This window comes from Fusarium redolens, assembly GCF_020744475.1.
Source record: "Fusarium redolens strain MPI-CAGE-AT-0023 chromosome Unknown BKA55scaffold_10, whole genome shotgun sequence".
NCBI lineage: Eukaryota > Fungi > Ascomycota > Sordariomycetes > Hypocreales > Nectriaceae > Fusarium > Fusarium redolens.
Window position 1 is genome coordinate 1,108,360 of NW_025763673.1, and position 25,774 is coordinate 1,134,133.

At 48.6% G+C, this 25,774-nt stretch overlaps 5 protein-coding genes across 5 annotated transcripts; 2 read left to right on the forward strand and 3 right to left on the reverse strand.

Moving 5' to 3' along the window:
• Positions 1 to 1,117: 1,117 nt before the first annotated feature.
• On the forward strand, positions 1,118 to 2,959 carry BKA55DRAFT_514356 (uncharacterized protein; the record flags this gene model as incomplete). Its single annotated transcript, XM_046187963.1, has 2 exons — positions 1,118 to 1,168; positions 1,778 to 2,959. The coding sequence occupies 2 exons, from the start codon at positions 1,118 to 1,120 to the stop codon at positions 2,957 to 2,959; spliced, it is 1,233 nt and encodes a 410-aa protein (XP_046048092.1).
• Positions 2,960 to 5,312: 2,353 nt separating this feature from the next.
• Positions 5,313 to 7,930, reverse strand: BKA55DRAFT_664701 (CP2 transcription factor-domain-containing protein; the record flags this gene model as incomplete). The annotated part of the gene is made up of 5 exons (XM_046197712.1): positions 5,313 to 6,154; positions 6,215 to 6,764; positions 6,795 to 7,515; positions 7,660 to 7,815; positions 7,917 to 7,930. 5 exons carry the CDS (start codon positions 7,928 to 7,930, stop codon positions 5,313 to 5,315), a joined length of 2,283 nt encoding a protein of 760 aa, XP_046048093.1.
• A 3,875-nt stretch (positions 7,931 to 11,805) lies between these two features.
• On the reverse strand, positions 11,806 to 12,279 carry BKA55DRAFT_572108 (uncharacterized protein; the record flags this gene model as incomplete). The annotated part of the gene is made up of 2 exons (XM_046193118.1): positions 11,806 to 11,978; positions 12,081 to 12,279. Coding segments are annotated over 2 exons (300 nt in total), but the record flags the coding sequence as incomplete, so codon positions are not given.
• A 1,475-nt stretch (positions 12,280 to 13,754) lies between these two features.
• On the forward strand, positions 13,755 to 14,736 carry BKA55DRAFT_646459 (uncharacterized protein; the record flags this gene model as incomplete). The annotated part of the gene is made up of 2 exons (XM_046197212.1): positions 13,755 to 13,839; positions 13,910 to 14,736. Exon 2 carries the CDS (start codon positions 13,939 to 13,941, stop codon positions 14,734 to 14,736), a length of 798 nt encoding a protein of 265 aa, XP_046048095.1. The 5' UTR covers positions 13,755 to 13,839; positions 13,910 to 13,938.
• A 9,476-nt stretch (positions 14,737 to 24,212) lies between these two features.
• Positions 24,213 to 24,534, reverse strand: BKA55DRAFT_572126 (uncharacterized protein). Its single transcript, XM_046193119.1, has one exon. It carries the CDS (start codon positions 24,484 to 24,486, stop codon positions 24,286 to 24,288), a length of 201 nt encoding a protein of 66 aa, XP_046048096.1. The 5' UTR covers positions 24,487 to 24,534; the 3' UTR covers positions 24,213 to 24,285.
• Between the last annotated feature and the right edge of the window lie 1,240 nt (positions 24,535 to 25,774).

A 25,774-nucleotide genomic window follows, 5' to 3' on the forward strand; every position in this document is an offset into this window, starting at 1 on the left:
GAAAATTTAACACCGACTATACTGATTGAAACCTTGAGAACATGGAAAAATTGGGGACGAACTGAATAGTGTTCTGTTCCAAAAGATTTCATAGCTTGCGTGACTTAGGGAAGGTATTGCGTTAAGACTGTATGCCCTTCTGGCGACGACCGAGCTTTTGGTAACAGACTTGGTATATGGAGGCGGCACGTCGGATATGTATTTTTGGGTTATTTTGAAGCGCACGAAGCGCAAGAAGAATATTTGCCTTATTGTTTAACCGCGACATCTTTGGTGGTTGAGAATTAATTGATTAATTGAAGAGAAGAGAGATAGAGGGATTTTTATAACACTCCCCTTGTTTGTGACGCTCGCTTGTGGAGTATGTTACCTAGTTATCGCGCTCGCAACTTTTGTAATTAAACAAGAATGGACATGCAGGCAAGCAAGCAGCGTTATCGGACAGTTCCGCAACGAAAGCTCCGATACTAGTGTGTTATCTTAGACTGCCAGACGATAAGTGTCTCGAATCATCTTGATGTCCCGCTCCGTCCCCCGTTTCTTAGTTCTAGAGACCATCTCACAAGGCGGCACTGATTTGTACAAGTTCGGTTTAGATTTCACCCGTGGGGGTAGAACAATACATCGAATGTCCGAAGTAGCCTGGTTGACCACCCTGTTGGTTTCCGGCCATAAACGGAAAGCTCATACGACACTGATGAAATGGACAGATTTGATTCAGCGGTTCATCATACATCAACTTTTATCTAGTTAACATGGTAAGTTATGTCACTTAATAACTTATGGTTGACTGGTGGTTCTGGACCTGGTGAGTCCCTGCCAACAGATGCAAACGGATCAGTTCCACTTTACGGGGCGTCAATGTCCCTGCGGCACGAGGTCGGTCCCAAACACTTGAGACAGTGTGAGTCAGTCAGAAGAGAAAACGTTCCTCGGATCATTATGGAAGGGAGGCCTCTTAGACGATAGATGGGAGAAACATGGCGTCAAAGCGCATTTGGTGAATATAGAATGACGTTTATTATCGGTCAACATCATCATCATGAGCGGAGGCTCGATGTTACGACGCAGGGTCTTGTGGCCCTGACGTCATGCGCTGAATGGTAACCCCGCCACAATGAGCAAAACACCCTCAAAGAAGACACACTACTGTGCTGTACCGCACTTTGTAGGTAGAAAGAGTCCTTACTCAGAATCAAACCTTTTCCACTCCCAACGATGTCAGCTCGCTCTTGCTCCAAGTTAATGAAGTAGGTTGCTTGAGGCCCGGTTGAAAGCCATGACTAGAAGGTCTCCTTTAGTTTATGATGATTTTTGCATCTTGGCTCCCATTTTACTTGCCACTCTCTTCACTTGACACAACCATAGCTTACTTTACCATGTGTTACGAATTTGCCCACCCCCTTCCCTGTCTTAGGACTCAAATACATAAAGACTTCTTCATATTTCATCCTTTTATTTCCCCTCGGACTTTGCCTCGTCCCTTACCTTTTGTCGATCACTGAGACTACTAGCCACTCTACTCTAGCTTGCTTTCTAATTCAATCCTCCTGCTACTGTTGATTCTAAAGCCAACGCACTCATGACCTAGCTCCTCCTCTTTTATCTTATCTGTGAAAGCAAACGATTCTTAAGACCAAACCCTACCTACCTATCCAGATTACCTATCAGTATACCTGGCCAGATACCAACCAACCTTTATTACCCTCAGTCGTGTCCGCCTCATCGCCCATCACCTATCACCCATTACACACACACTCTCTCTATGACACAACAGCGCTCCCAAAGGCGTCCGTGTCAGGCGAAGTTTGATGACGAATTAAGTTACAACCGCGACCCTTACGATCCGTACGGCGATCACGACGCATTTCCTCCCCAGAGTCGTGGGCATCCCCGTCTTCATTCACTGAGTCTGCCCCCGCCTCGATGCCACAAGTCAGAGAGGCGGCGCCCACTTCCTGACCAATCTCGTTATCCTAAAGACCCGTACAATGACCCTCGTCAATTTGAGTCGTATCAACGCCGACATGAACCAGATCGTCGCGGACGAAGCGGGGGACCAGATCGCCGAAGAAAGAGCCTAAGCGCACCGCCTATCGATCTACACGTAGGCTCTCGTCGCCGCAAATCCAAATCACCACGGTCAGGTCGAGCTCCATCGTTAGACAGTGAAACTCGCACCGGGCGCAAGCCACAACCCGAACATCGTTCCCGCAAAGCTGATGCATACGAGCGTCCTCGAATGGTAGAGGATTATAATGAAAATCCACGCATGGCTGGCATGTCCAGTCAAGTTCCCCGCTCGAGGGACCCCTATAATCGGGGTCCCTATGGTCGTAAATCTTCTCGGAACTATCCCGATTACCCCGACGACCCTCATGAAAAAAAGCCCAAACTTCGCGATCTTCACGGCGACCCGCCTTCTCACCATCGCAGTGCAGCACAGGATTCATCGCCGGAGCCGCGGCAACGAGGTCGCGCTACATATTATTCTGATTTTGACGATGACAATTATGGTGATGGCCGTCGCCAGCGAGCCCGCTCCCAAGAGCGAGACCACGGGCGGGATCGAGGAGGCCGCTCTCCTTCTCGTGGCCGCCCGCCAACTACACAAAGGCCCAGAGCTGACAAGTCGCGTCGAAGCTCCATGCCTGCCAGTACAAAAGCAAAGATGAACTGGTGGCAGAACCCTTATGTCCAGTCTGGCTGTCGTACGGCATTTACCGCTGGTGTCCAGGCTGCAATAAAGTCCCAAGATGATCCCGCGCCCTGGCTGGGTGCCAAGGGTGCCAAAGTTGCTACTGCTGCATTGGGTGCCGCACTCGTTGACGGCTGGATAGGTCAGAAGCATCGAGGAACTGCCAGGCAGAACATAAGACAAAAAGGTGTCGACTTTGCCTCTGCACAGGTTGCTGCTGGTGGCATTTCCCATCGCTCCAAGTCGCGCCACCGTCGCTGATAAGCAACGAGTGTGATTTGAATGAGGGCAATATGGTTGTCTTACAGAGCTATGTATTTTCACATTGGTCTGTCAAGTTTTGTCAGTCATCTTGATGACGATCGATGGATTCAGTAAAGTCCTTGTGACAAGCTCACTTAGCACGCATGACACATTCTATAGCCAACAGATGATTTTTATGCTAAATTAATTAAAAAAATGATAACGTGCATGATAAGCATGTGCACCAAACAAGTATGTGCACCAAAAATCCCTCAACCTTACAATTCTTTATTTGATCAATTGATTCACAACGAAAAAGATGTTCGCCAGTATTCCAAGGGTGATATGCTTCTGGCACTTCGTGCCCTTCAAACTGACCTAAATTTAAAGCTCCAACCTACTGCAAGACTCTACAAGGTCAACTATTATGCCTTACGTCGCCGGCACAATGGCATTCAATCTCGACGCGATTGGATCCCTAAATCACGTAAGCTATCTAATCTAGAGGAACAGATCATAGTTCGGTTCATTCTCGACCTAGATTCGCGAGGATTTCCCCCGCGATTGCGTGGTGTGGAAGAAATGGCCAACCGACTGCTCGCCGACCGCGACGCGCCACCGGTCGGCAAGCGCTGGGCTTCCAACTTCATCAAGCGGCACAAGGAGCTTAAGACGCGCTATTTTCGTACATATAACTACCAGAGAGCCAAATGCGAAGACCCCACTGTCATTCGAAATTGGTTCAGGCTTGTAAAGAACACAATCGCAAATTATGGTATTGACCTGGCTGATATCTACAACTTTGACGAGACTGGCTTTATGATGGGCGTCATTGCAAGTGGAATGGTCGTCACAGGCTCAGAAAGACGTACAAGACCAAAATCAGTGCAGCCTGGAAATCGGGAATGGATTACTGTCATCCAGGGGATCAATGCGGAAGGTCGAGCGATCCCGCCGTTCATCATTGGTGCGGGCCAGTATCACCTCGCCAACTGGTACCGAGAGAACAACCTCCCGGACGATTGGGCTATTGCAACATCTCCCAATGGCTGGACCGATAATGAGCTAGGCCTTGAGTGGCTGAAGCACTTTAATCGGTATACAGCCAATCGATCTACTGGGCCCTATCGTCTTCTAATCCTTGATGGGCACGAAAGTCACCACTCTGTCGACTTTGAGAGATATTGCCAGGAAAACAAGATCACAACACTGTGTATGCCGCCCCATTCGTCTCATCTGCTTCAGCCTCTTGATATTGGGTGCTTTGGGGTGCTCAAGAAGGCTTATGGTCGAGAAATCGAGCATCTGATCCGATGCTCCATAACCCACGTTTCCAAGACCGAATTCTTTCCCGCCTTTTACGCCGCATTTCAGGCCACTATGACGGAAAGAAACATCAAGGCAGCTTTCAAAGGGGCTGGGCTTGTTCCATTCGACCCAGAAAGTGTGGTTTCGAAGCTTGATGTGCAGCTACGGACGCCAACGCCGGTTGAGGAGGAAGCCAGCCCTTCTACCCCATGGGTTTCAAAGACGCCCAAGACGGTGCTTGAAGCCCAATCTCAGTCTGAATACCTCAATAGACGAATTAGAAGACACCAAAGTAGCTCTCCAGAGTCAATTCTGGAAGCATTAAAGTGTCTCTCTAAGGGAACAAAGGCAATAATTCATGAGAATGCCTTATTGAGAGCTCAGGTCCGTGACCTTCAAAAGGCGAATGAGACACTAAGCCGGCGGCGGAGAGCAAAAAGAACCAGACTTCAAAAAGGAGGAGTGCTGACAGTAAGGGAAGCAAGGGAGGTAATTGATCATATGAATGTAGATGGGCGGGTAGAGGGCGCATCGTCAACAAGTGGAGGTCAAGGAGGATCGGCACGACCAAGGGAAAGGCGCTGTGGAGGATGCGGAAAGACAGGACATAATGCAAGAACATGTCAGATAGTTATTGCAATATCCGAAGAAGATTTTAGCGATTAATTTCAATTGATTTCACAGTCCGTTGTGCTTTTCTGGTGATTTCAATTGAGGAGGGTTAGAATTATTGGTGCTCATGCTTATTATGCACGTTAACAAGAAAACCAGTGGTATATTTGCTTTCGCGAAAAGTTAAATCGTCAACGCCCCTTGCAGCCAGCAAATCCCAAATCCCTTAGTAGAGCGTGTCACGGAAGTTCAACCTGAGAGAGTTCAGGTTCGTCGTCTGCTACGTGTCGCAAAAGGGGGAGTATAAGAGAAGAAGAAGAAGAAGAAGAGGAGGAGGAGGAGGAGGAGGAGGAGGAGGAGGAGGAGGAGGAGGAGGAGGAGGAGGAGGAGGAGGAGGAGGAGGAGGAGGAAGAATAAATGTGAGAAGAGGGATAAAGAAAAGACGAGACGTTTAGAACGCAAGTCGGAGGACGTAGCCGCCCACCTGTTGGTTCGCTGGTGGCTCAGTCAAGTCATTCATGGGATCAACCGCCATTCCCCACTCCTGCTTCACATCTGCGGGCTTGCCGGCAACCTCCTCAATCACAAGAACCATGTCTTGGCCTTCTCTCAACTCCTGGATATCATCATCATCCATCTCAACATCCAAACTGTTCTGAATGGAGTGGATGGGACGGAGGATCTTGGAGGGGTCGAGATCCCACTTGGCCGCAATCTTGTTGTTCAGCTCTTTGAGCGAGCGTTGCATCAGATAGATGGCCCGATGATAATCTGGCTTGCTTGTCGAACCCTGGGTGCGCCGTAGAATATAGAGGCATGCGACAGGTTTTGGTGCGGGTTCCAGGGGAGGACGATAAGATGCGTCAACGCCGAGCGCCTCAATCCATCCGTTGAGACTGCCGTCGTCTTCTATCTTGCTGACTTTCGTGGGTGCTTCGGATCCCTTGCGCGACGTGTTACTTGGGCCAATGGAGTCAAAGCCCTGCCGCTGGCCTCCGGAGCCAATACCAGAAGTTTGCGATATCAGCGATAGCGAACTGGGTGAGGGGTAAATCATCGATCCTGTGACAGAGCTGTGGCCGCTCCTGGCCTGCCAGTTGGAACCATCCTGGCCCTCCGGCTTGGTCAGCGGCGATACGTCTCCCGGAAGCGAGACGGGGTGGAGATCGGGGTCGTCAAGTTCTTCGCCTCTTAGATATAGAATACTGACAGGCCGCGGTCTGGTAAACATGTACTGGAGAGTCTGTAGCTTAAAGTGCTGGTCTTCTTCCATAGACGGCCTTCCACCGCCACCTCCCCCGGCAGAGCTGGCCGATGACATGAACTACGTGCGCTTATGTTCTTGTACCTTACCAGGCCTTTGTGCTTCAATGATCCTGGCTGCACCACTTGAACGTTTTCGCTTGCCGAAATCCTTGAGTCCGCTTTCCGCCTGAGCGATTTGCTGCTTGAGTTTGTCGATTGACTTGTTAACGTGAGCCACGTCGTTGGAAAGTTTGCGCTCCGCACCGTGGTCACGGAAAAGCATCACCTTGCAGAAGCACGTCTCTGGATTGGCGTCGGCAGCGGGCCGTGACGAATCGCAAGGGACCGGGTTCGTCTTCGCGCATAGCCGGACTGGAATACCCTTCACGCCATTGGAACGGCTAAAATCGGTCGATAAAAAGTTGAAGCGGACCGCAATGTTGACCTCCGCGGAGCCGTTGATACCGGGGGTCCAGATAACAGAGAAACCGTCAAAGGAGGACGTCTCTAGCTCCACACAGGTTCGCTTGCCGTCTCCCTCCGCTGGCTGCCCGGCTTCGACAAATTCGACTGCCTGTAATTTCCCACCTCGTTGATGCGCCTCGTTAGTTCCCCTCCCATCTTTCCAAAGCCCCCAACAAACGCCGGGCCGTTGCCGCTGTTGTTCGTCTTCGAATTAAACGCGGACAAATGTGCGATATCTGGTGCCTGGAGCAACTAGCAAGGTCGAGTTGGTATCAGCGACACACAGAGAATAGGCGTGTCCTTTATTAAGATAAGTGACAGGGATCTCGTCTGACTGCTTAATCATGGCTGTGGGTGCGTTCAGGGTGCAATGGAATCGGAATTTCTCGGCAGGAGGCAGTTGATGTGCCATGTGCGTGCGGGGGAATTGGCGAGTCTGAAGTCCCATCATGGGACCCAACTTCTGGAGAGTTGCGCCAATCGAGGACATTCGCTCTTCAGAGGGTTCCGAGTCCATAGCCTCATAGCCGGTGTCCTGGTGAACAAAGGTGGATGGCGCAAAGGACTGCTGCGGAAGGGGGGCCTGGATGAAGGGGTTGAAATGGTGAAACGGATGAGCTGGCAAAGGTTGGAATCCGGCCATCTCAACAACTGCAGGGCCAGGTACGGATTGCACCACGTCTCCTGAGTTGGGCATAGAAAGCGGCGTGCCGAGACCCATGCCGAGACCCATGGTCGGGGTTTGCACGTTGCCCGCTTGTGGGTGAAAAAGTGTGTTAGTACTACTCGGAGTAGGTGTGTAGTAACCAGGAGGTGCATTGGCAAAGCTGGCAAAGGACATAGAGTTAGGGTCTAATAGAGAAGGTGTGAATCTCCAAGGCTCGTCGGTAGCCCGTGGAGTCGGGTCCTGGTTGCGGAAGGCATCCTGACCGAGACCTTGCGATCTTTGTGTGAGACACAAGAATTAGCTGAGTTCAGTGATGCTGCAACCGTACGATGAATGAAGCAACCGAGTATTCTAAGAATCGCTAGCAAAAGACAGAAAGGAAGAAAGGCCACAAGGCTAGAAACCGGGTCTATGAACATACCTATCGGGTAACGGAGCAGCGGGTAGAATTGGCTTCTCGCCAGCAATAGTCTGTAAGATACCCGGCGCTGCGGTCGAGGATCTGACCACGGCAACTTCTGGGAATTGTTGTCGGAAGTTGGCGAGAAGATCATACCCTGGTTTTTGGGAGCTTGTTCTATAGCGGTTGTTGGCAAATTTGTAACCCTAGTCGGTAATAAGGCGCTTATCAGGAGTTTCGCCCAATGCGCGATTCATAGGGGGTGCGTTTTCGCTTACCTTTGACGAAACATATCGGCTAGATGAACCTACGCCACCCTGCGACAGCAGTATTGCCAGGTTGCAGTCAGCGTAGTGGATCGGTGGTGTGTTTTAGGCCGGAGGATCAGTAGCAGTATGCCTTTGTCGACACGGAGAGGTCAATGCGATGCGGCCGGCCAGGAAGAAATGTGTGTTTAAACGCTCGCGATCATGGGCTGAAGACCGGATGTTTTCGGACGTTGGGGTAGTGTGTTTCCAGAGTCGCCAAACAGGTACCTAGAGGGAAGAGTGGCCCTAGGATATGGCTGGACTGTTGAAGCGCGAGTAAGATAAACTAGAGTGTGCGACAAAGATTGGAAACCGTTTGGATCTTGAGAGCAAGCGAGGAGTGTGGGCGACGAGACCTCAGGCAGAGAATAGAGTAATAAACAAAAAACAGAAAGAAGTGAGTGTGTGTAAGAGGTAGAGGTAAAAGAAGAGGCATTCGAGCCATAGAATATGCCAGAGGATGAGGGTGGTATAGGTAGTAAGGGTCAGGTAAGCTAGAGGAGGTCAGAGTATGGGAGGATGTGATGGGGGCCTGTCATCAGTCCCGGAGCAGTACGGTAGGTTATGTGGGCGAGAAGGGAATCGAAGGACGATGTGATGGAGATTTAGGAGGGCAAAGAAATCAATACCCCACTCTACGTGAAAAAGAGCAAAAGCAGGCTACTTGATATTTTGTATTAATGCTCAGTTAAACCCACTTTCCAAAATAGATCACGGGTAGAAATGAGGGGTGGGTGGAGATTTCGATGGAGTGGGGGAGCGGGACGATGCGGGGGCGGGAAGAGGGTCGTCATGACTACGCAAGACAATCCCTAAGGAACTGCATTAGATCATGCTGAGAGCATTTATCGGAGTTCATGTGTGGCGATAATCAATGATTGAACTACTAGGGATATTTTGTAAGGGAGCGGGTGTGTGTGGCGCGTCTTGTGCCCTTCGTTCTGAACCAGTTCCACCAATCACCGCCATCTGGAGCGAACCCCGTCATTTCAGGCCAATCACAGCTACCGACGCACGATCTCCGTAGTCCCCTTTTCCCTTTTTCTACCACCCTAACCCAATTCTAGGCCTGCTTTTCTCCCTAAAAGCCGCCCCTCGGTGCGGTAGTCAGTCAAGGGCTAGTTTTGCCTCCTGTGGGGGGTGGTTGCATGGGAGGTCCACTGTGGGGAAGCGTGTCTTACGGGTCTAGTTTGCGCATAAACGCAAGGGCGAGGGAGAGCAACGAGACATCGATGCTTACATACACATACATGTGCACACAATACACACATTGGGCACACACACGTCATCCCAGCAATCTCTCGAAAGATAGCCACGGCCCCAAAGTAAATCGTTCTACTGGCCGCAGCCTACTTGTCTACATACACTATTTCGTCGTCGTGACTTCTGCTTCCACCATCTAACATATAATATTGGCTTTCTACCACGTTCCAACTATACTGACTACTGCACATAGAACTTGTGATCTCTCTTAGCCTCTTCGTCTCTCCATTTTAAGTATCCCTTATTGACTGTAGCCACTATTTTATTAATCAGGAGTGCTATCCTACGTCTTGTGTAGTTTGGTACAACTTCACTAACAGCGGGATAGACACTGAGCTCTCCCATATTAGCAAGCCGCTAACACGAGAGTTGGCATTTATCAATAACGTTACAATGGGTAAGATCAAATCTTCATCTTGATACTCTGGCCGAGAAGCTATGCTCTAACATATCTTGCCTAGAAGCTGAATATCCACCATGCACCATGGTTGACCCCAGGCTTGCAAATATATACACCATCGAAAACGACCTAAGCAACACAAATCAGCTCGTCGACCTCCTCTCCCCAACGGGCAAATGGTGGGCAACAGGCAAGTGTCTTCCAGGTGGTACACAAGGTGTACACTATATCGCCAACCCCTTCGATCGACGACAGCTAGAACAACCTCTCCCCTCGCATCGTACGGCCTTCATTCTCCTCGCCCTCTCAGTCTAAAACCAGGAAGTGTCACATCGTCTCACTAAGGCCGCTCTGACACACGGGCTGTATGACCAAGAAGGATTAACACTTGGATGAAACAGATCGCGAGGAAAACTTCGTAATAGCTGACGAATGCAATCCGATCTAAGGAGTATAAAACAGACTAACTTCAGTCATTCAGTTAGAAATAAAGAGCTTCAACGCATAGTCCAAATCCTTCGCCAACTGTGGCAGGGAGAGCTCTCCTGCGATAGCAGTTAGCCGTCGTCGATCCGTCTCGACTCAACTGAATGGCTATAGTCGAAAGAGAGCTGCGGAGCCCAAGCCACAGACGACTCGCAAGCAGTCAAAACCTTCTTCTATAAGAAGCAAGTAACTAGAGACAAGATCCATGGCCAAACCCAAGTCTAAGTAAAAGCAAGCCGCGGAAGATAATGGCCATGTATCAAAAGCTCTCCCGTGGCGGTTTGTCAAAAGCCCAGCACCGCATCTCCCAAGGATCATCCCGACAGTAAAATAACCAAGAGGATACAAAGGCGCAAGCACGTTGCTTCTTACAAGTTCCGCGTCAAGAAGAGAGAATACGCCAATCACCTCGAAATTGACGAACACGACATGGAGGAGGTCAAGCGTGATCTGTCAGGTTGCGTGGCAGATCTCACTCTCCAATTATACCGACCTCAAGATGCGGCTCATGCAGCACACAGACTGCGATTGTCATCTCATCTAAAAGTATATTTCTAGTCAAGCACAGCGCTACATTGTTAATCTTGGTGATGAATCGGAAACCGAGGACCTACAATCGCATCTGCATGCTTAAGGATCTGTCTGGAACTGTACGAATAAAAGCATAGAGACAGTTGTCTGATTAGCGACAGCCGCAAGTTCTTCTCATTTGCTACTGCCTTCTATTTTGCCATTCCAATTGCGCTGAGATTTGGGTACTGAAAGACAGCGTGAATATACTTACTAGTGGATAAGCTTGTCGAAATTGTGTCTTGATAAACCCTTGGTATTATTCGCAGGCGATTTGAGTCAAATCGCCCATATAAAGTGGGTTACGCGGCTGGCATTTTGGAGTAATATCGTTTAGAGTTGGGCCGCGTTGCTGATTGGCTTAAAATCCCCCGCCAACCCTGTCTAGTCCTACAGACCCAAATCAATTGTACTAGAATTGAATCTAAACTTTCCTGCTTTTTAAGTCTTTACATATCCCTTTGAGCGGTACAGCCCTTCAGCGGGGTCACGACAGGGGTGTAGGACCAATCAAATTGAATAAAACTAACGGTACTTCTCCCTAATACTAATTTGTATGATGGTAAAAGTCCCAGCAGTTTTGATTGTTACAAAGAGCTACCTTACAGACTTGGCAAATATCTTACGAACTTCTGGTACCCCGCACGTACTAATCTTATGACCAAGCAAAGTGGGGCGAGTGACCTCCTGAAGGGCTGTACCGCTCAAAGGGATATGTTTTGCTGTCTTTGACCACATAAAATCGAAGCCTGACACAGATGGAATCTCCATAACGAGCTGTTAATACGTCGGTAAAATTGTGCCTCGGTGTACTTCAGACAATGATATTATTATCACATCTTCTTGGATAACCTCTTCTCGTCGCCGGACCTTTTCCTCTCTTTTTGTCGGGAGGAACAGGCTGGCAGGAGGGGGCCGGATTTTTGAGGATTAATAGTAGAGACGTTTGCGACTGAAATTTACAAACACAGAATCACCCATGGCGTCTTCATATTACGACAGGTAAGCCGTAGGAGGCCACTGAAACCGGGGAGGACAGCTGCCATCTCTATCATGGTTCTATCACTATGACTAAATGAATACCGCCTAGGGAGGATACATCGGTTAGCCGAGCATAACAAGATTTAGAGCCGAAAATAATTATAGAAACATTATAGAAATATTACAAGGCAATAGATATACGGTAGCTCTTGGCCAGCTAGTGACTCTTCACTATTGATGTGGGAATTCGTGCATTAGAGCGATACCCCTCAGTAGCCGGTCCCGCTCCTTAGACATCGCCTCAAAGCCTTCCTCGAGCGCCACGATGTGCTCTCGCGCAAAGACTAGCACTTCAGCTCTACTAAAGCGATGGTCGCAGTTACCGTCGTCATTACTATCTTTAGACGGTGGTACTGGTAAAACAGCGAGTAGACTTTCGAAATGGTTCTTCAGCCGGCTCCGGTATCGCTTCTCAGCCAAGTTATGGTTCTCGCGTGGCTGTTTCAATGCTTCTGAGGAAGACGGCTTCTTATAAGCCATCTTCTTCGTTAACCGCTTCTTCGGCTTATGCGATGCGGTGCGTAGATTAACACTAGGATCTCTTTGAGGGTTGATGTCTGCGCTATCCCCGTGCTGTCGTGAGTCTAGGAGTAATTCTTCTTTCTCTAGGATCGCTGCGGAAAGCTGCTTGATGTTGTAGCTATCCACCTCTCCCACCTGGTCCGAGAATTGATAGAGATCGGCTGGGCAGATACCGTCGGGCGTAAAAAAGGCCATCTTGATCTTAGGAAGAATTGGTAGTTGTAATGGCAAATTAAGAGGCCACTGGTTCCCTTTGCCGGTTGTCTGAAACTGTAGGATCTTGTGGGATCGGGTGAAGGTGTTTTTTTATCAAATATTTGATAGATTTTCAAAGTGGAAACGATAGGGAAGGAGAATCGGCGGGCTGGCGCGACGAGGGAGGGTGCAGGGATAAACCTCTTCGACTGCGGTAAGCCTCCAGTGAGAAACCTCAAAACAGCAGGTACCTTAGTATGCATGCTTTTTCGCCGCGTTGGCAAATGCGTTTAGTATAAGATTTGAAAGGAAGAACCCTCCTTCGATAAGCATTATTAGTTGTCTCTAAAATTGGTCTAACAATAGAGCAGTTACCCGCTTGAGATTTAACCACACGTTGAAGGGTACTTGTAATAGCAATTAAAATGGGCCGAGGCCGAGGGTTTGTCTCATTTTGGACTGGCAGCTCTGAAGACCCCAATTTTAAATCATCCCGTATCAGCGGCATATCCAATCAGACCCGTCATCCTTTTCGTTGCAGGCATTCGAATTATTTGCCGCTGACCGGCTCAAAGTATTCAATTGGGGAACCCCAGCACTCGGAAGCCCGTTGATGAGATGGCTTGCTTAAACCAATGAGACTTATGTCTCGGGCACCACCTGATCGGCAATAAGCCTTAAGCCTGGGCTTACGGAGCCTCCGTAATGGTTTGATTGGCCAACGCAGCTGCCCAGACGAACTATCTCATTCTCTTCCTCATATTCCGGGTGCGGACGCTCGAGGTTTGCAGATTGAGTTAAGACGCGGCGCGTCATCGCGAGTCATAGCCCTCGCCTCATCTTGCTTTCCAGTTTCCAGTGGCCAATCACAACGACCAGATTCGCTCCGAGGACTCCTGTCCAATCAAAGTATGGAGATGGGGGTTGTATTCTAGCGAGGCATGGAGCGTTGAGCCCCCACTATGATAACCCACCAGTTATTGACTTAAAACTCAGATCTGCAGGCGGCACGCACCCTTTGACATTTCGGGATGTATAAAGACATGTGTTCCGGAAACTTAAGGGTCTTAGCCGGCAAACCAACCGCTCATTGGTGCCCTCTCTGGGTCGCCTCTTCAATCCAGGCCGCGCATTTCAGGGGCCTTGATGCTACCCATACACACCCAGGCGTCACTGAGTTGCCACTGGGTTGCGCCTTAGGCTTGGAGCGGTTGGGGCTGGAGGCAATCCAGAAGCAATAGGACGTCCGTTCCACTCACATTAACCTCCCGCAAAACTGATCTCAAACCTAAGGTCTTAACATTACCAAGTTACCAAAAAGTTTCTAGACGCTCATCTCTACACTTATTGATCCATTCTACAAGCCACTGATAGCCATCTATAGAGAGCATCATTACGCCATTGTTCCTACCCTCGGTAGATAAATGAGCGATAGTAAGTTGATGTTTACAACTATGCCGGACGAGTATGAGCTGATATTCTGAAGCAGATGCTCACACGAACTCCCTTCCTTACATGGAAGGGGTGACAATGCTCGACGGCTACACCCTAGACGAGGCTATTGGAGATGATCTCACCGTATACGGCGCGGCCGTTCTATCCTATCCACAATGGGAGCTCTCGGAGTCTATGAACCCGCCAGCCTTCCTGGCCGCTTTCCAGAATGAAGTCGACATCACTACCTTATCCGGACAAGACTACCTTCCCCAAGACCAATTGTTATTCTACGGGGAATCTAGATCAGGAGACCATTGGATCGATACATACTCCGCCGTCAATAACCAGACTCTATCACCTGATCGCCTGGTAACGGTCGCTGACGAACCATCCTCAACCTTGACTCCTCCGCTGCAGTTGTCGCAAGAGCCACTCAAAAAGCCCAGCCGAAAGAGTAAGACGCAGCTCAGGGAACTCGAAGCTCCAAAACCCGCTAGACGCAATACCAGAGGAGACAATAATACGGATGATCAGAGGAGGAAAGGGATTCTTGCTGACGGAAATGGGATCAACGTCAGCAGCGGCGCGACTAATGAAAAACAACCCGCGAAACATAAGCAAGCGCAAGAGAGAAATCGCATTGCCGCCGATAAATGCCGCATGAGAAAGAAGGATGATCTTGCGAGACTCCAGTCCGTTGAACAGGTTATGGAGCAACGCCATAGAACGCTATCTAGCTGCGTGGGTGATCTGAAAGAAGAGATTTTATATCTCAAGATGCAACTATTACAGCACACGAGTTGTAACTGCACCCTCATACATCACCACATTAACAAAGAGGCACAGCAGTATATTCACGCTCTAGAGCCGAGATAGCTATAGTAAATTAACATAACGTTATCAAGTGATCCGGCGATTACATACAAATATAAGGCCATCTGTATGAGGCTATAAAAGACTAGTTTTAGTCACTTGGTTAGTTAAAAATCGAGGGATTTCTTATGCAGCCTAGGTTATCATAACTTATCTCCTCAATGCCCACAAGCCTCAATTCCCGTACTGACAGCGGGGTCGGTCCAATTAAAATGCCTCAAACAAGGAGTACGTTATTGCCTACCTAATTTCTATTATGATAGAAGTACCAGCAGTTCCCGTTGTTATAAAGAGGAACCTTGCACACGCTACACCAATAATCGGTCTGCCCCTTCTTGCATTGCCCCCACCCTCCCCAAGGGGCCTCCTTTTTTAGCCTTTTGACCTCACTTAGCCTTGCCGAAAGCCCTGACAAGCAAAGCAATCCGACCTCATCTTCCGGCGGACAAGAAGGTGCTCTTTTTGCTGTATTTCAGGGTCGGATTCGTCCCCTACGCGATACCTCTTTCTTGACTGACTTTCTTCATGATATGTGTTGAATAAGGCGTTATAAATGCACTCTCACCACTCGCTATGATCTGTATACCTCTTCCAATTTGGCTGTGGCCCCTTTAGTTGAGCAATATAGCGATTTACAAGGGCCACATCAAGAAGGAAGGTCGAACAGAGTGCCTGCCAAGGGCCGCGGCGGAGGGAATGATCATACGTATAATCTAAAAAACTAGCGTATAGGCTTGCTTGGCCTCTGGCTTCCGTGAGGACGGCCTCTTCCCCTTCCGCTCGACTCGCTCATCGTCGGCGCTGGTGAATACAGTAGTCAAGACTAATACAAGACGGTTGTCGTTCCAAGCTATTCCATCCAGGACCACCTAGTGGGCACCCCCACCTAATGGACCACCAAAATTTCAATCTTCCCATACAAACTCCGAATTTTCAAGTACATCGCATTCAGCCAAAAGCGAAGATACTCACAAACCCATACCAATGTTGTATAGCAGTTTTCATGAAATTTCAATATCGGCTTAACTTTTCCCCGTTCCGACTCGTGGTCTAGTTCTCTAGCAGTTTGAATTCTTTCGCATTTCTCCTCATCTACCCTACGCGACTCCATCAAATTGAGCCGAATTTTCACCTAACTTAATAGATGGAACTCCTTTCGCAATGGTTCGCCGTGTTTATACCGAAGATGACGTAGCTGAGGCTATACTCGATATTACTGATAGAGGCCTGTCACAGACGGGGGCGGCCCAGAAACGTGGAGTACCTCGGTCGACCCTTTCTGGGCGACTTTCTGGTCAAGCGAGCAGGAATGAACGGATCCAGGCCCACCAGCGTATTTCAAAGAGCCAGGAGGAGACCCTCCTTCGTTGGGTGTTGCGACAAGAGTCTCTGGGCTATGCTCTCTCGCACAGCCAGCTCCGCGCCTGTGTCGAGGCCATCCCCAAACAACAAGGCGATAACAAGCCTCTGGGTAAGCACTGGACCACCAGGTTCGTCAAGCGTCACCTAGAACTATCTACCAAGCTTGGAAAACGTCAGGAAGCCGCCAGGTTTGACGGATTTACTCCGAAGGCGGTCAATTGGTACTTCGATATCCGGGAGAACGAGTACGGCTGGATCAAACCCGAGAATACGGTTAACGTGGACGAGGGCGGCATAATGGTGGGTTTCGGTAAGTCTTCTACAAGTACTCTATGGGTTTTTATAGGGCATAGCTAATTGATTGTCCATGAGGCCTGGACAGCCTCGTAATCGGGAGCTCTGACCCGAAGAAGAAGGCGATGTTGAAAGGCGTCCAGTCACGCACGTGGACCTCGTTTATTGAGGCTGTCACTGCAACTGGCCGCTCTTTAAAACCGGGAATTATCTTTAAAGGGAAAGAGCTGCAGAAACAGTGGTTTCTGAATGAATTGGAATTGATAGCGGACTGGCACTACATCACATCCCCGAACGGCTGGACCGACAACCATATAGCTCTCGAATGGTTGAAAGACGTCTATCTACCCCAAACGGAGCCTCGTGATGCATCAGATGCGAGACTCATTATCCTTGACGGTCACGGGAGCCATGCGCAGGTAAGCATTTTGGTGTTTTCGCCGCAGAGTTACCCGCTATAGGGCCATTAACAAGCGGTCAGGACGAGTGGATGGCGACGTGCTTTCTGAACAACGTCTACTGCTGTTACCTACCAGCACATTGTTCCCATGGTTTGCAGCCGTTAGATAATGGAATTTTTAATGTTATAAAAGGTGCGTATCGGAAAGAACTCCAAAAGCTGGCTAGTTTGACCGATTCTGCGCCGGTTGACAAAGTCAACTTTATTCGGGCATACGCGAAAGCGAGGGAGGTGGGCATGAGGAAGGATGTTATCTTATCCGGCTGGAGGTTTACTGGTAATTGGCCAATAAATCGTTACAAAGCTCTAGCACATCCTGAGATTCAACCGGACAAAGAAAAACTGCTGGAAGAGTTCAAGACGCCGAGCCCTCCTCAACTGCACTCAGATGATACGCCGAAAACGAGCCGGCAAGTGAGGGAAATGGCCAAGCACCGAAGTCGTCCGACCAGGCAGAAGTATAGTAAGATCGCAAAGGGGCTGGAAGCTTTAGAGATGAAGGTTGCCGTTCAGAATGCGCGGATTACTGGCCTCGAGGAGCAGATGGCTCAGCTGCGGCGAGGGAAGAAAAGAAAGGCGGTACCGAACCCGAACCGACGATTCATGGCTCTAGCGGAGGCTCTAGCGACTGGAGAAGCTTTTCCCGACTCAAAGGAGGCAGAAATAGAGGTGGATGTGGATGAGGAGGTCGAGTCGATGATTGAGGTGGGTGTCGGGTTAGAGGACGAACGTGAGGACTTTACGGTCGTAACAAAGCACTGCCAGCGCACACGAAGCGGTCGGGAGGTCAAAAAACCACGCAGAGAGTAAAATTCAAATAACTTTATAGAAACTCTCTTTAAAGCCTCGTTTATTAATTGAGAATCGGGCCTGTTTTTGCGGACATCAATATTTGGATTTTGTATGGGAAGATCGAAGTTTTGGTGGTCCATTAGGTGGGGGTGCCCACTAGGTGGTCCTGGATGGTATCTACAGCCAATATCAGGAAATAAACGAAGGGTGCAGACCCGATACGGCTGTAAAGTATGTGATGTAGCTATTTGTAACACGGCAAACTGCTGGTACTTCTATCACACACAGAAATAGGTGTGTGAGAATGTACCCTTCGTTGCGCTCATTTTGATAAATCCTTTACCCCGGTCGTGACCCCGCTGCAGTCTTATGCCGCTCAAAGAGATAACACCAACTACATAAACAGCAATTGCAATAGGAATATTCATTCAATTTAATCATAGAGTATATCAATCAATAGCCCTGAATCAGAGCTTCAATATTGTACATGCCATCCCGTGCCCGAATGACTGCACGAAGTTGCTCTCGCATTGAAGTCATCAGCTTCAAAATCAGGTGGGGAGGCAAGGCTGCCCACGCCTCTTGGCACCATCTGATTAACTCGGCTCTATCGGCCTTGTTATTCTTCAATTTATAAGTTCAGGGTGCATCCGACGAACCTTGTCTTTTAAAGCTTTCCAGATGTGTTCAATGGGGTTTAAATCAGGCGGATGGGACGGCCAATTAATGGGAATAATCCCATGTAACAGCAGCCAATCCATTGACGGTTTTGCGATATGAATCCGGGCGTTGTCTTACTGAAATTGCTCAAATTCATCAATAAAAGGAAGAAAACCTTCTGTCAGGGCTATACAATAAGACCATGCTTGAATATCCCTTCTTATTTGCTGTAATATCTCTATTATAGGAATAAGATAAGACTGCTTGTCTCTAGCAAGGGCTCCCCAGAACATAATAGAAATAGTCGGTTTAATATGCTGCCGGATAGTAACTAGATCTGTACGGTATTTCTCATTAGGCCGGCGAAAGACCTAGCCGTTAGGGTTGTTCGGCGCATTCGAAACCGTGACTTTGTCTGTAAAGCAGATCTTTGAGAAAGTTAGCGTTGAAAGGGTTGGATTTTAGCGGCATTTACTAGTAAATATTCATTAATACGGTGAATCCAAAAACGTGCATATTATAGCCGTGCTTTTGCATCGTCTTGTGACAGTTTAATCCTCTTCTTTTATCTCTATTTGCGCCGCCAATATCGCTCCAACCGACGACGTAGTGTCCGGGCTGATACCTTAACACCAAGCTCTAACAAAGCTTCATTCTAAGTAATTGAGCGGCTCTGTTTAATAAATGAGTTAATTCTTACAATCTCTAGCGCGCTGAGCTTCCTGGGACGCTCTTTTTGTGGTCTAGAGACGTTATTGTGGTGTTCTTTCTACTGTTTGATTGTCCGGGAGACTGTCCTGGGATGGGTAACTGCAATTGTACTCGATCCAAACGAGTCCGCTGAGGAGAGACCATATTACCAGCGGAGGAAAATGCTCTCTCACATTCGGCAGCCATTGCAGGGATTGATAAGACGTCAATCGCCTTTTTCGCTACACGAGGATACTCAAACCGCTTGGCAGACTAGTATTCAAGCGGATTATCGTGCTTTGAAAATATGTCCTGCCTTGTAGATTGCCACCTTTCGAACTCATCGGCGACTGATTCTTCTTCGGAGTTCGGATACGACATAAGCTTATCTTGGAATGAGTCAAAGGGATTGTACTCCCGTGCCCTCACGGCTACAGGAAGATTGCTATCACCGATCTCCCACTGGGCAGGAAGATCCCTATACTCTTCCTCCGAAAGCGTTTGGATGAGATGTCGAGCCTTGTCAATCCAACCCTCCCTTCCGCCATATGCTTTTGTCAAAAACGACCACTGTATTCCAGGGTGAAGAACCGTACCGTAGCCGCGTACTATACTGGCGTCTCATCAATCTTCGTATAGTACCATCCACAACCCCTCTTTCGGCAACCCCCCCCTTTCGGTAACCAAAAAAATCGCCTTCCCATACAAAACTCACCAAGTTCACTTACATATATTTCAGTCATTCTTGAACCTATTCACAAGTCATCGCCTTTAACGTATAAAAAAGTGGCTAGGGTTCACTTTTAAAGGTCAGCTCGTCACGTGGGGCCGGTGGTCCGTGGTCACCCTGCACTTCAATATTTGCAATTCAGCGCCCTAATCTCCTCCTGCTTCCTGATGATTCCTCCTCTTGCCAGTCCTCCACAATTCACCCAAAATGGCTTCACAACGGCCTCGGAGTGTTTATACGGAGGATGAAATGGCTGATGCCATACTTGATGTCACAGAAAACGGCTTATCGCAAAACCATGCCGCCCAGAAACACGGCATACCTCAGCAGTCCATTTCCGACAGATTCCATGGCCAGACAGCCTTGGATGATCAGGTTCAACCTAACCGACACTTATCCAGGAATCAGGAGGCTAATTTAGCTTCCTGGATCTTCCGCCAAGAGTCCCTGGGTTATGCTCCCTCCCACGGTCAGATCCGTGCTTGCGTCGTGGCTCTCTTAAAACAACAAAACAAGAAGCAGGAATTGGGACGCAACTGGGTAGCCAAATTCATCAAACGCCATCCGAAGCTCAAGACCAAACCTGGGAGACGCCAGGAGGCCAACAGATTCAATTCATTCACTCCCAAAGCGGTGCACTGGTACTTTGATATTAGGGAAGAGGAGTATGGGTGGATTAAGCCGGAAAACACAGTGAACGTTGATGAGGGCGGTATTATGGCTGGTTTTGGCGAGTGTCTAACTTTTTATTCATGAATCTAGCTAATCAGGCTTGTTTGCTAGGTCTGGATAGCCTGGTGGTTGGGAGTTCAGATCCAAAACGAAAGGCCCTACTCAAGGGTCCCCAGTCCCGTAACTGGACTTCATTTATTGAGGCTATCACTGCGGACGGCCGTGCTTTGACGCCTGGCATCATATTTAAAGGCAAGGAACTTCAAAAACAGTGGTTTTTGGAAGAATTCCGGAAAATAGCTGATTGGAATTATATTACTTCGCCTAATGGATGGACAGACAACCACATTGCTGTCGAGTGGCTTGAGAGAGTCTACTTGCCTCAGACCCAGCCTGCCGACGAATCTGATGCCAGGCTTATTATTCTGGATGGACATGGAAGTCATGCCACGGTGCGTTTTTTTTTTTTTTTTGTTTATATGCCAAAGAATCAATGTTGATTTGAAACAGGACGAATGGATTGTAACGTGCTTTTTGAACAACGTCTACTGTTGTTACCTCCCTGCCCATTGTTCTCATGGTCTCCAGCCGTTGGATAATGGTGTTTTTAATGCTTCGAAGGCGGCATATCGGAAAGAGCTTGAAAAACTAGCTTCTCTGACTGATTCTGCACCTATTGACAAGGTCAACTTTATACGGGCTTATGCCAAAGCACGTGAGGTCGCGATGACGTCAAAGAATATACTGTCCGGTTGGAGAGTTACTGGAAATTGGCCAATTTCACGAGCCAAGGCATTGCGGCATCCAGAGATTCAAGCAGACAGGATAGAGACGACTCCCGACCGCGTCCCCTATTTGGGCTCGGATGATACACCAAAGACCAGCCGCCAAATTCGTGATCTTGGCAGGAACAAGTCTCCTGGAAGTCGAAAACGTTATGCTGTGATAGCCAGAGGCTTTGAAGCCCAAGAACAGGCCATTGCAGCACATGCCAGCAGAATTACTAGTCTGGAGGAAGAAGTGGCTCGTTTGAAGAGAGGGAAGAAAAGACGAGCTATTCCTAATCCGAACAGACGGTTTATGACACTCAGCGAGGCTCGTATACAAGATAAATCTATTCCCGAAGTTGGAGATCAAGGATCGTCTATTTTGGTGGATTCTGAATCGGAGGAGGAGGTGGTCTCAGACATGGAGACAGCTTCGGAGATTGAGGTCACGGCTGCACCTGAACCCCCTCAAATAGCCACCAGGTCTGGGCGGCTTATAAAAAAGCCTCGACAAGAATAAATACTTCAATTCTCTACAGAATGATATATATTTTATGTTTATAGACTCAAAATTTGATGGAAATCTAGCCCGTATAAAAAATAGATTTTGGGTGGGAAGGTGATTTTTTTGGTTACCGAAAGGGGGGGGTTGCCGAAAGGGGGGTGGGGCATGGTACTTGTGTAGCTTGGCCCAGGCAGAATTGATGTAGGAGGAATGGTATCTGGGCTCTGTTCGATCTTTTGATTCGAGTTTTGCCTTCTCCAGCGTGGCAAGTAGAAATTCATAGGCAATAGCGACCTGCCAGACAATGCCATATTGCGCCTCAGCTTCTCCTTTACGGAGTCTGACCTGGCCGTTTCCTTCAAGTCGTAAGAGACAGGATCAAACATCTCAAGGATATCCTTAAGCCAACTGAGGGCATCCCCGTCCAGGGCACAGGATAGTTCATTTCAAGGTCCTCATCTTGCAGCCTTCGTAGGGCTGTTGTTATCTTGTTGGATCGACTGACCCAAACCACAAGGTTGTGGAGTTTGCCAACCGGGTCTGCCTTCGTCCACTCATCAAACTCCTCTGGATCCAGGTCCTCAAGAGCATTGCCATCGTTGACAAAGAGCATCGCTCTGGCGACAAGGTGAAGGATATGCCCGAAACAGCGGATCCTTCTGCTTGCTGGGTCCCGCCACTGGAGCTTCCGCCCCAGCTCTTCGATGGCCCGACCGTTATTGGACGCATTGTTCAGGACAACGTATCCAATCTTGTTGTGAGAGATCAGGTCGTATTCTTTTAGCACCTCCATCACCGCTGCAGAGATGTTCTCGCCAATATGGGCTAAGGAGATGGTTGAAAGTCCCAAGAGCACTTTTCGAGGCCGAAAAGTGTCTTCATCAAGGACAAAAGCGTTGACGGAGAAGAAGGAATGTCGGTTCGAGAAGTCCAGCCATCGAATGCAATATGGTCCTGGCTAGGACTCTGCAATAAGGTGTCCATGATGTGAGCTTTGTAAGTATGGAACTCGGTGATAATCCTGATCCGAATCGTTTTATGCCTGAGGTTTGCTGAGGTCTCTTGAACCAAAGAGTCAAGGTAACCAAAGACCTTCTGGAGCCCCTCGTTCTCAGAGACACGGAAAGAGAGATTTGCGTCTGTGATCCACTGGGTAAGCAGGCGCTGAAAAGTTAATTTGTCAAAGCGAGCAACTAGCTCATCACGGAAGTCGTCCTCCTTCCGGTTTTTTTTTTTTTTTTTTTTAGCGGCAAGGTCTTGAAGTGTTAGTTGATTCAGAGTCCGGTGTGTATCACTTTACCTTTAAGGGGTCTGGATTGAAAAGGTTATGGGCTTTGCTACGGTGTCCCTCAATTTTCCGGGTGTTAGAAGAGACATAAACCTTTGGCTTATGCACCTTCTGCTGGATACAGTGACAGCAGAGCCAACTGGACGGGTCAGGCTTGCTGGCTGTATTTCTGGTCTGAACGTCATAGCCATGAGCCCAAAACCCCCCAGTGGCTAGCTCAGTCCGGGTTGAGAGGACCCAATGACCCCGAACAGGCTGAGAAACTGCGTCCCAGTCTTTGATGATCGCGGAGATGCCGAGGGATAGTGACAAATCCAGCTTCCGTAGCTCTGCAAGACTTGATATATCTGAAGAGCCATTAGGATCGGTTGAGAAGCTGAATATATCGCTGGGGGTTGCCATTATGAAATGGTTTTGTGGCAAAGACCAGGCCCACTGATTCCGGGACACTTCGCAGGACGAGCAAAATTTGCATGCATGATCTCAATAGCAAAATCTGATCTACGGTTTGACGAGGAATAGGAGTGCAAAAAGAACGACAAAGGCAAGACATGAACAAAAGCAAAAATACAGGGAGGGGTACCAGTACCTCTGTACGCCAGGCACATTCCAGCATGTTTAGGTACCTCTACCTCAGGTAATTTGGCTGGCATCTACCCCACATTTCATCTATCTACCTGGCGGCCAGATAGATAGATGATGCACAAGGGCCAGCAGTAGATAAATAGATGTAGTCTACATTTATCTACATTTACATTCCATCTACATCGGTAAATATATTCCCCACACTGATCGTATGCCTTTATTGGCCGCTATTTTCCTATTCTTCCTTGTTCACTCCTCATCAGCACCAGTATGCAAGTTGAAAGAAAGAGCATGAGGTTGTTATCTTTCCAAGCGATTTGAGAGACCTAGGAAGGAGGGAAAGAGATAAATTGGTAAAGGAAATAAACACAAATATATCTAATACACTCACAAGGTTGTCCACTGTATGGGATAGCTCTCACCTGATTATAGTGAAAGGCGGCGCCGGTGCCCGCCTTATCCCTCCTTTTGGCCTCCTTTGGCTCCTTGCTGATGCCGCAATTTGGGCGTGCTGTGCCTGTGGCCCTGTTGCCTGCCTCGCGAAGGGCACGGAAGAGATTTGGCGAGGAGAAGAGGTTATCTATGAAGACGTGATATGTCTGCTTTGGCAACATATTACATAAGTGAAAGACGACACTCTGTGTATTGCTGAGGGCCACGACGGCCTTGGGCTTTCCCTTCTTCCCCTGCGGCTTCGGCGGAGGCGGCTTAAACAACCACAGCAGTGTATAGTGATCCCTTCAAATGCTAAAGCCACTGCAGAAAGTGGTCGTGTTGCGCAATAATCCAGACTTTGAAGCCGACTGGTGTGTGAGGGTTGAGGTATTTCACCCGTAACCCTAGCAAGTCCAGGTTGTTTTTCCGTTGTAATACGCCAGCTACAGCACAGCTTCCCCCTTCCACGATGATACCCTGCTCATACTGTACATCAACAGCCTTAATATTCATCGAAAGAATTCAGGCTCATTCAGTAGCAAGACTTTACGCCATAGTTAGGGGTACAGGCCGCAGAAATGAAGTTGCTGGAGCTTGAGGTTCTATACGATGTGGACCGGAGAATTGTGCCAACCCAGAGATTCTGATGGCATATGACTATGGCCTATTCGAGCGCACTCCTGGGTACACATTGGCAATGCTCCGCTGGAAATAATGGTAGGTCGCTATACAAACACGATGTCGCCCGCTAAGCGACTTATTCCAAGGCTCCAAAAAGCATGTCTTTTTTCGGCAATACTCCGGCGAGGCGGATGAGCGAGGGCAGAGGCAAATGCGGCTGTGGTTTCAGAGGCTCGCTGAGTTAGAATATGGAGGTGTTGGGGTCCGGAGGGGGATCCGCCTCGTCCCGATGAAGGGACTGGTCGAAGGTTATCTCTTCGTACCGTCGATGTAGTATTCTGGCTTGCCGATGATGCAGGTTCAATTGTCTATGACGGTGAGGCACGTCGTTCGATGCAAGTGATGTCCTGGGACAAGATTCACAAACAGGAGTGAATAGCCGGTAAGGCATAGGCCAAAAAAATATGGTAAGGGAATGGGGCTGGTTATTTCGGTGACTGAAATATAAAACTCCCAAAGCTCGCTGCCGTCTCCGCCATGAGAGACCCCGCTCTAGTTGGATCTGCAATCTGTCATCATTGTGATGCATACTATTTTGTGCTCTCTTCGCTTAATCGGATAGAGAACTGACCCACCTGCCCAAAGGGCACTCGGCTTCTCCTGGAATTTCCAGATAGCACCTTCATTTATACCGTAAAACTGAGCCATTTTCAGGCACTCAATTACAAGCTTGAAGCTACGGCCACCTTCGACTCGCAGAATGTGGGGAATTTCTGTATTTCGAGACCTATATTTCTCGCTGGTGTTGGCGTTTCGAGCTGGAAGAAAAAAAAGACACGAAGTGCTGTGAGTTACAAATCTAACATCACACCTTACAGCATCCTTGCTGACCGACAAAGAATCATGCTTATGTGCACGTTGACTGCTACGACAACTTGCTATTGTCTGATTCTGTAGGGTTCCTTTGTTCACGAATGCACCAATAGGCGGATGGGCGGTAACCAGAGCTTTAGGAATCCATCTCCTCTTACGAGCGGCCAGCCAGCGACGAATATCGCAAGGGATCCCTCCGCTTGTGAGGGAGTGATTTTCATTCCCTAAATGAATGTCTTTTCTTCTTCTTTTTTTATACAAAAAAAGCGAGAAAAGAAAGAAGAAGAAAATGGAAGAAAGGAAGGAA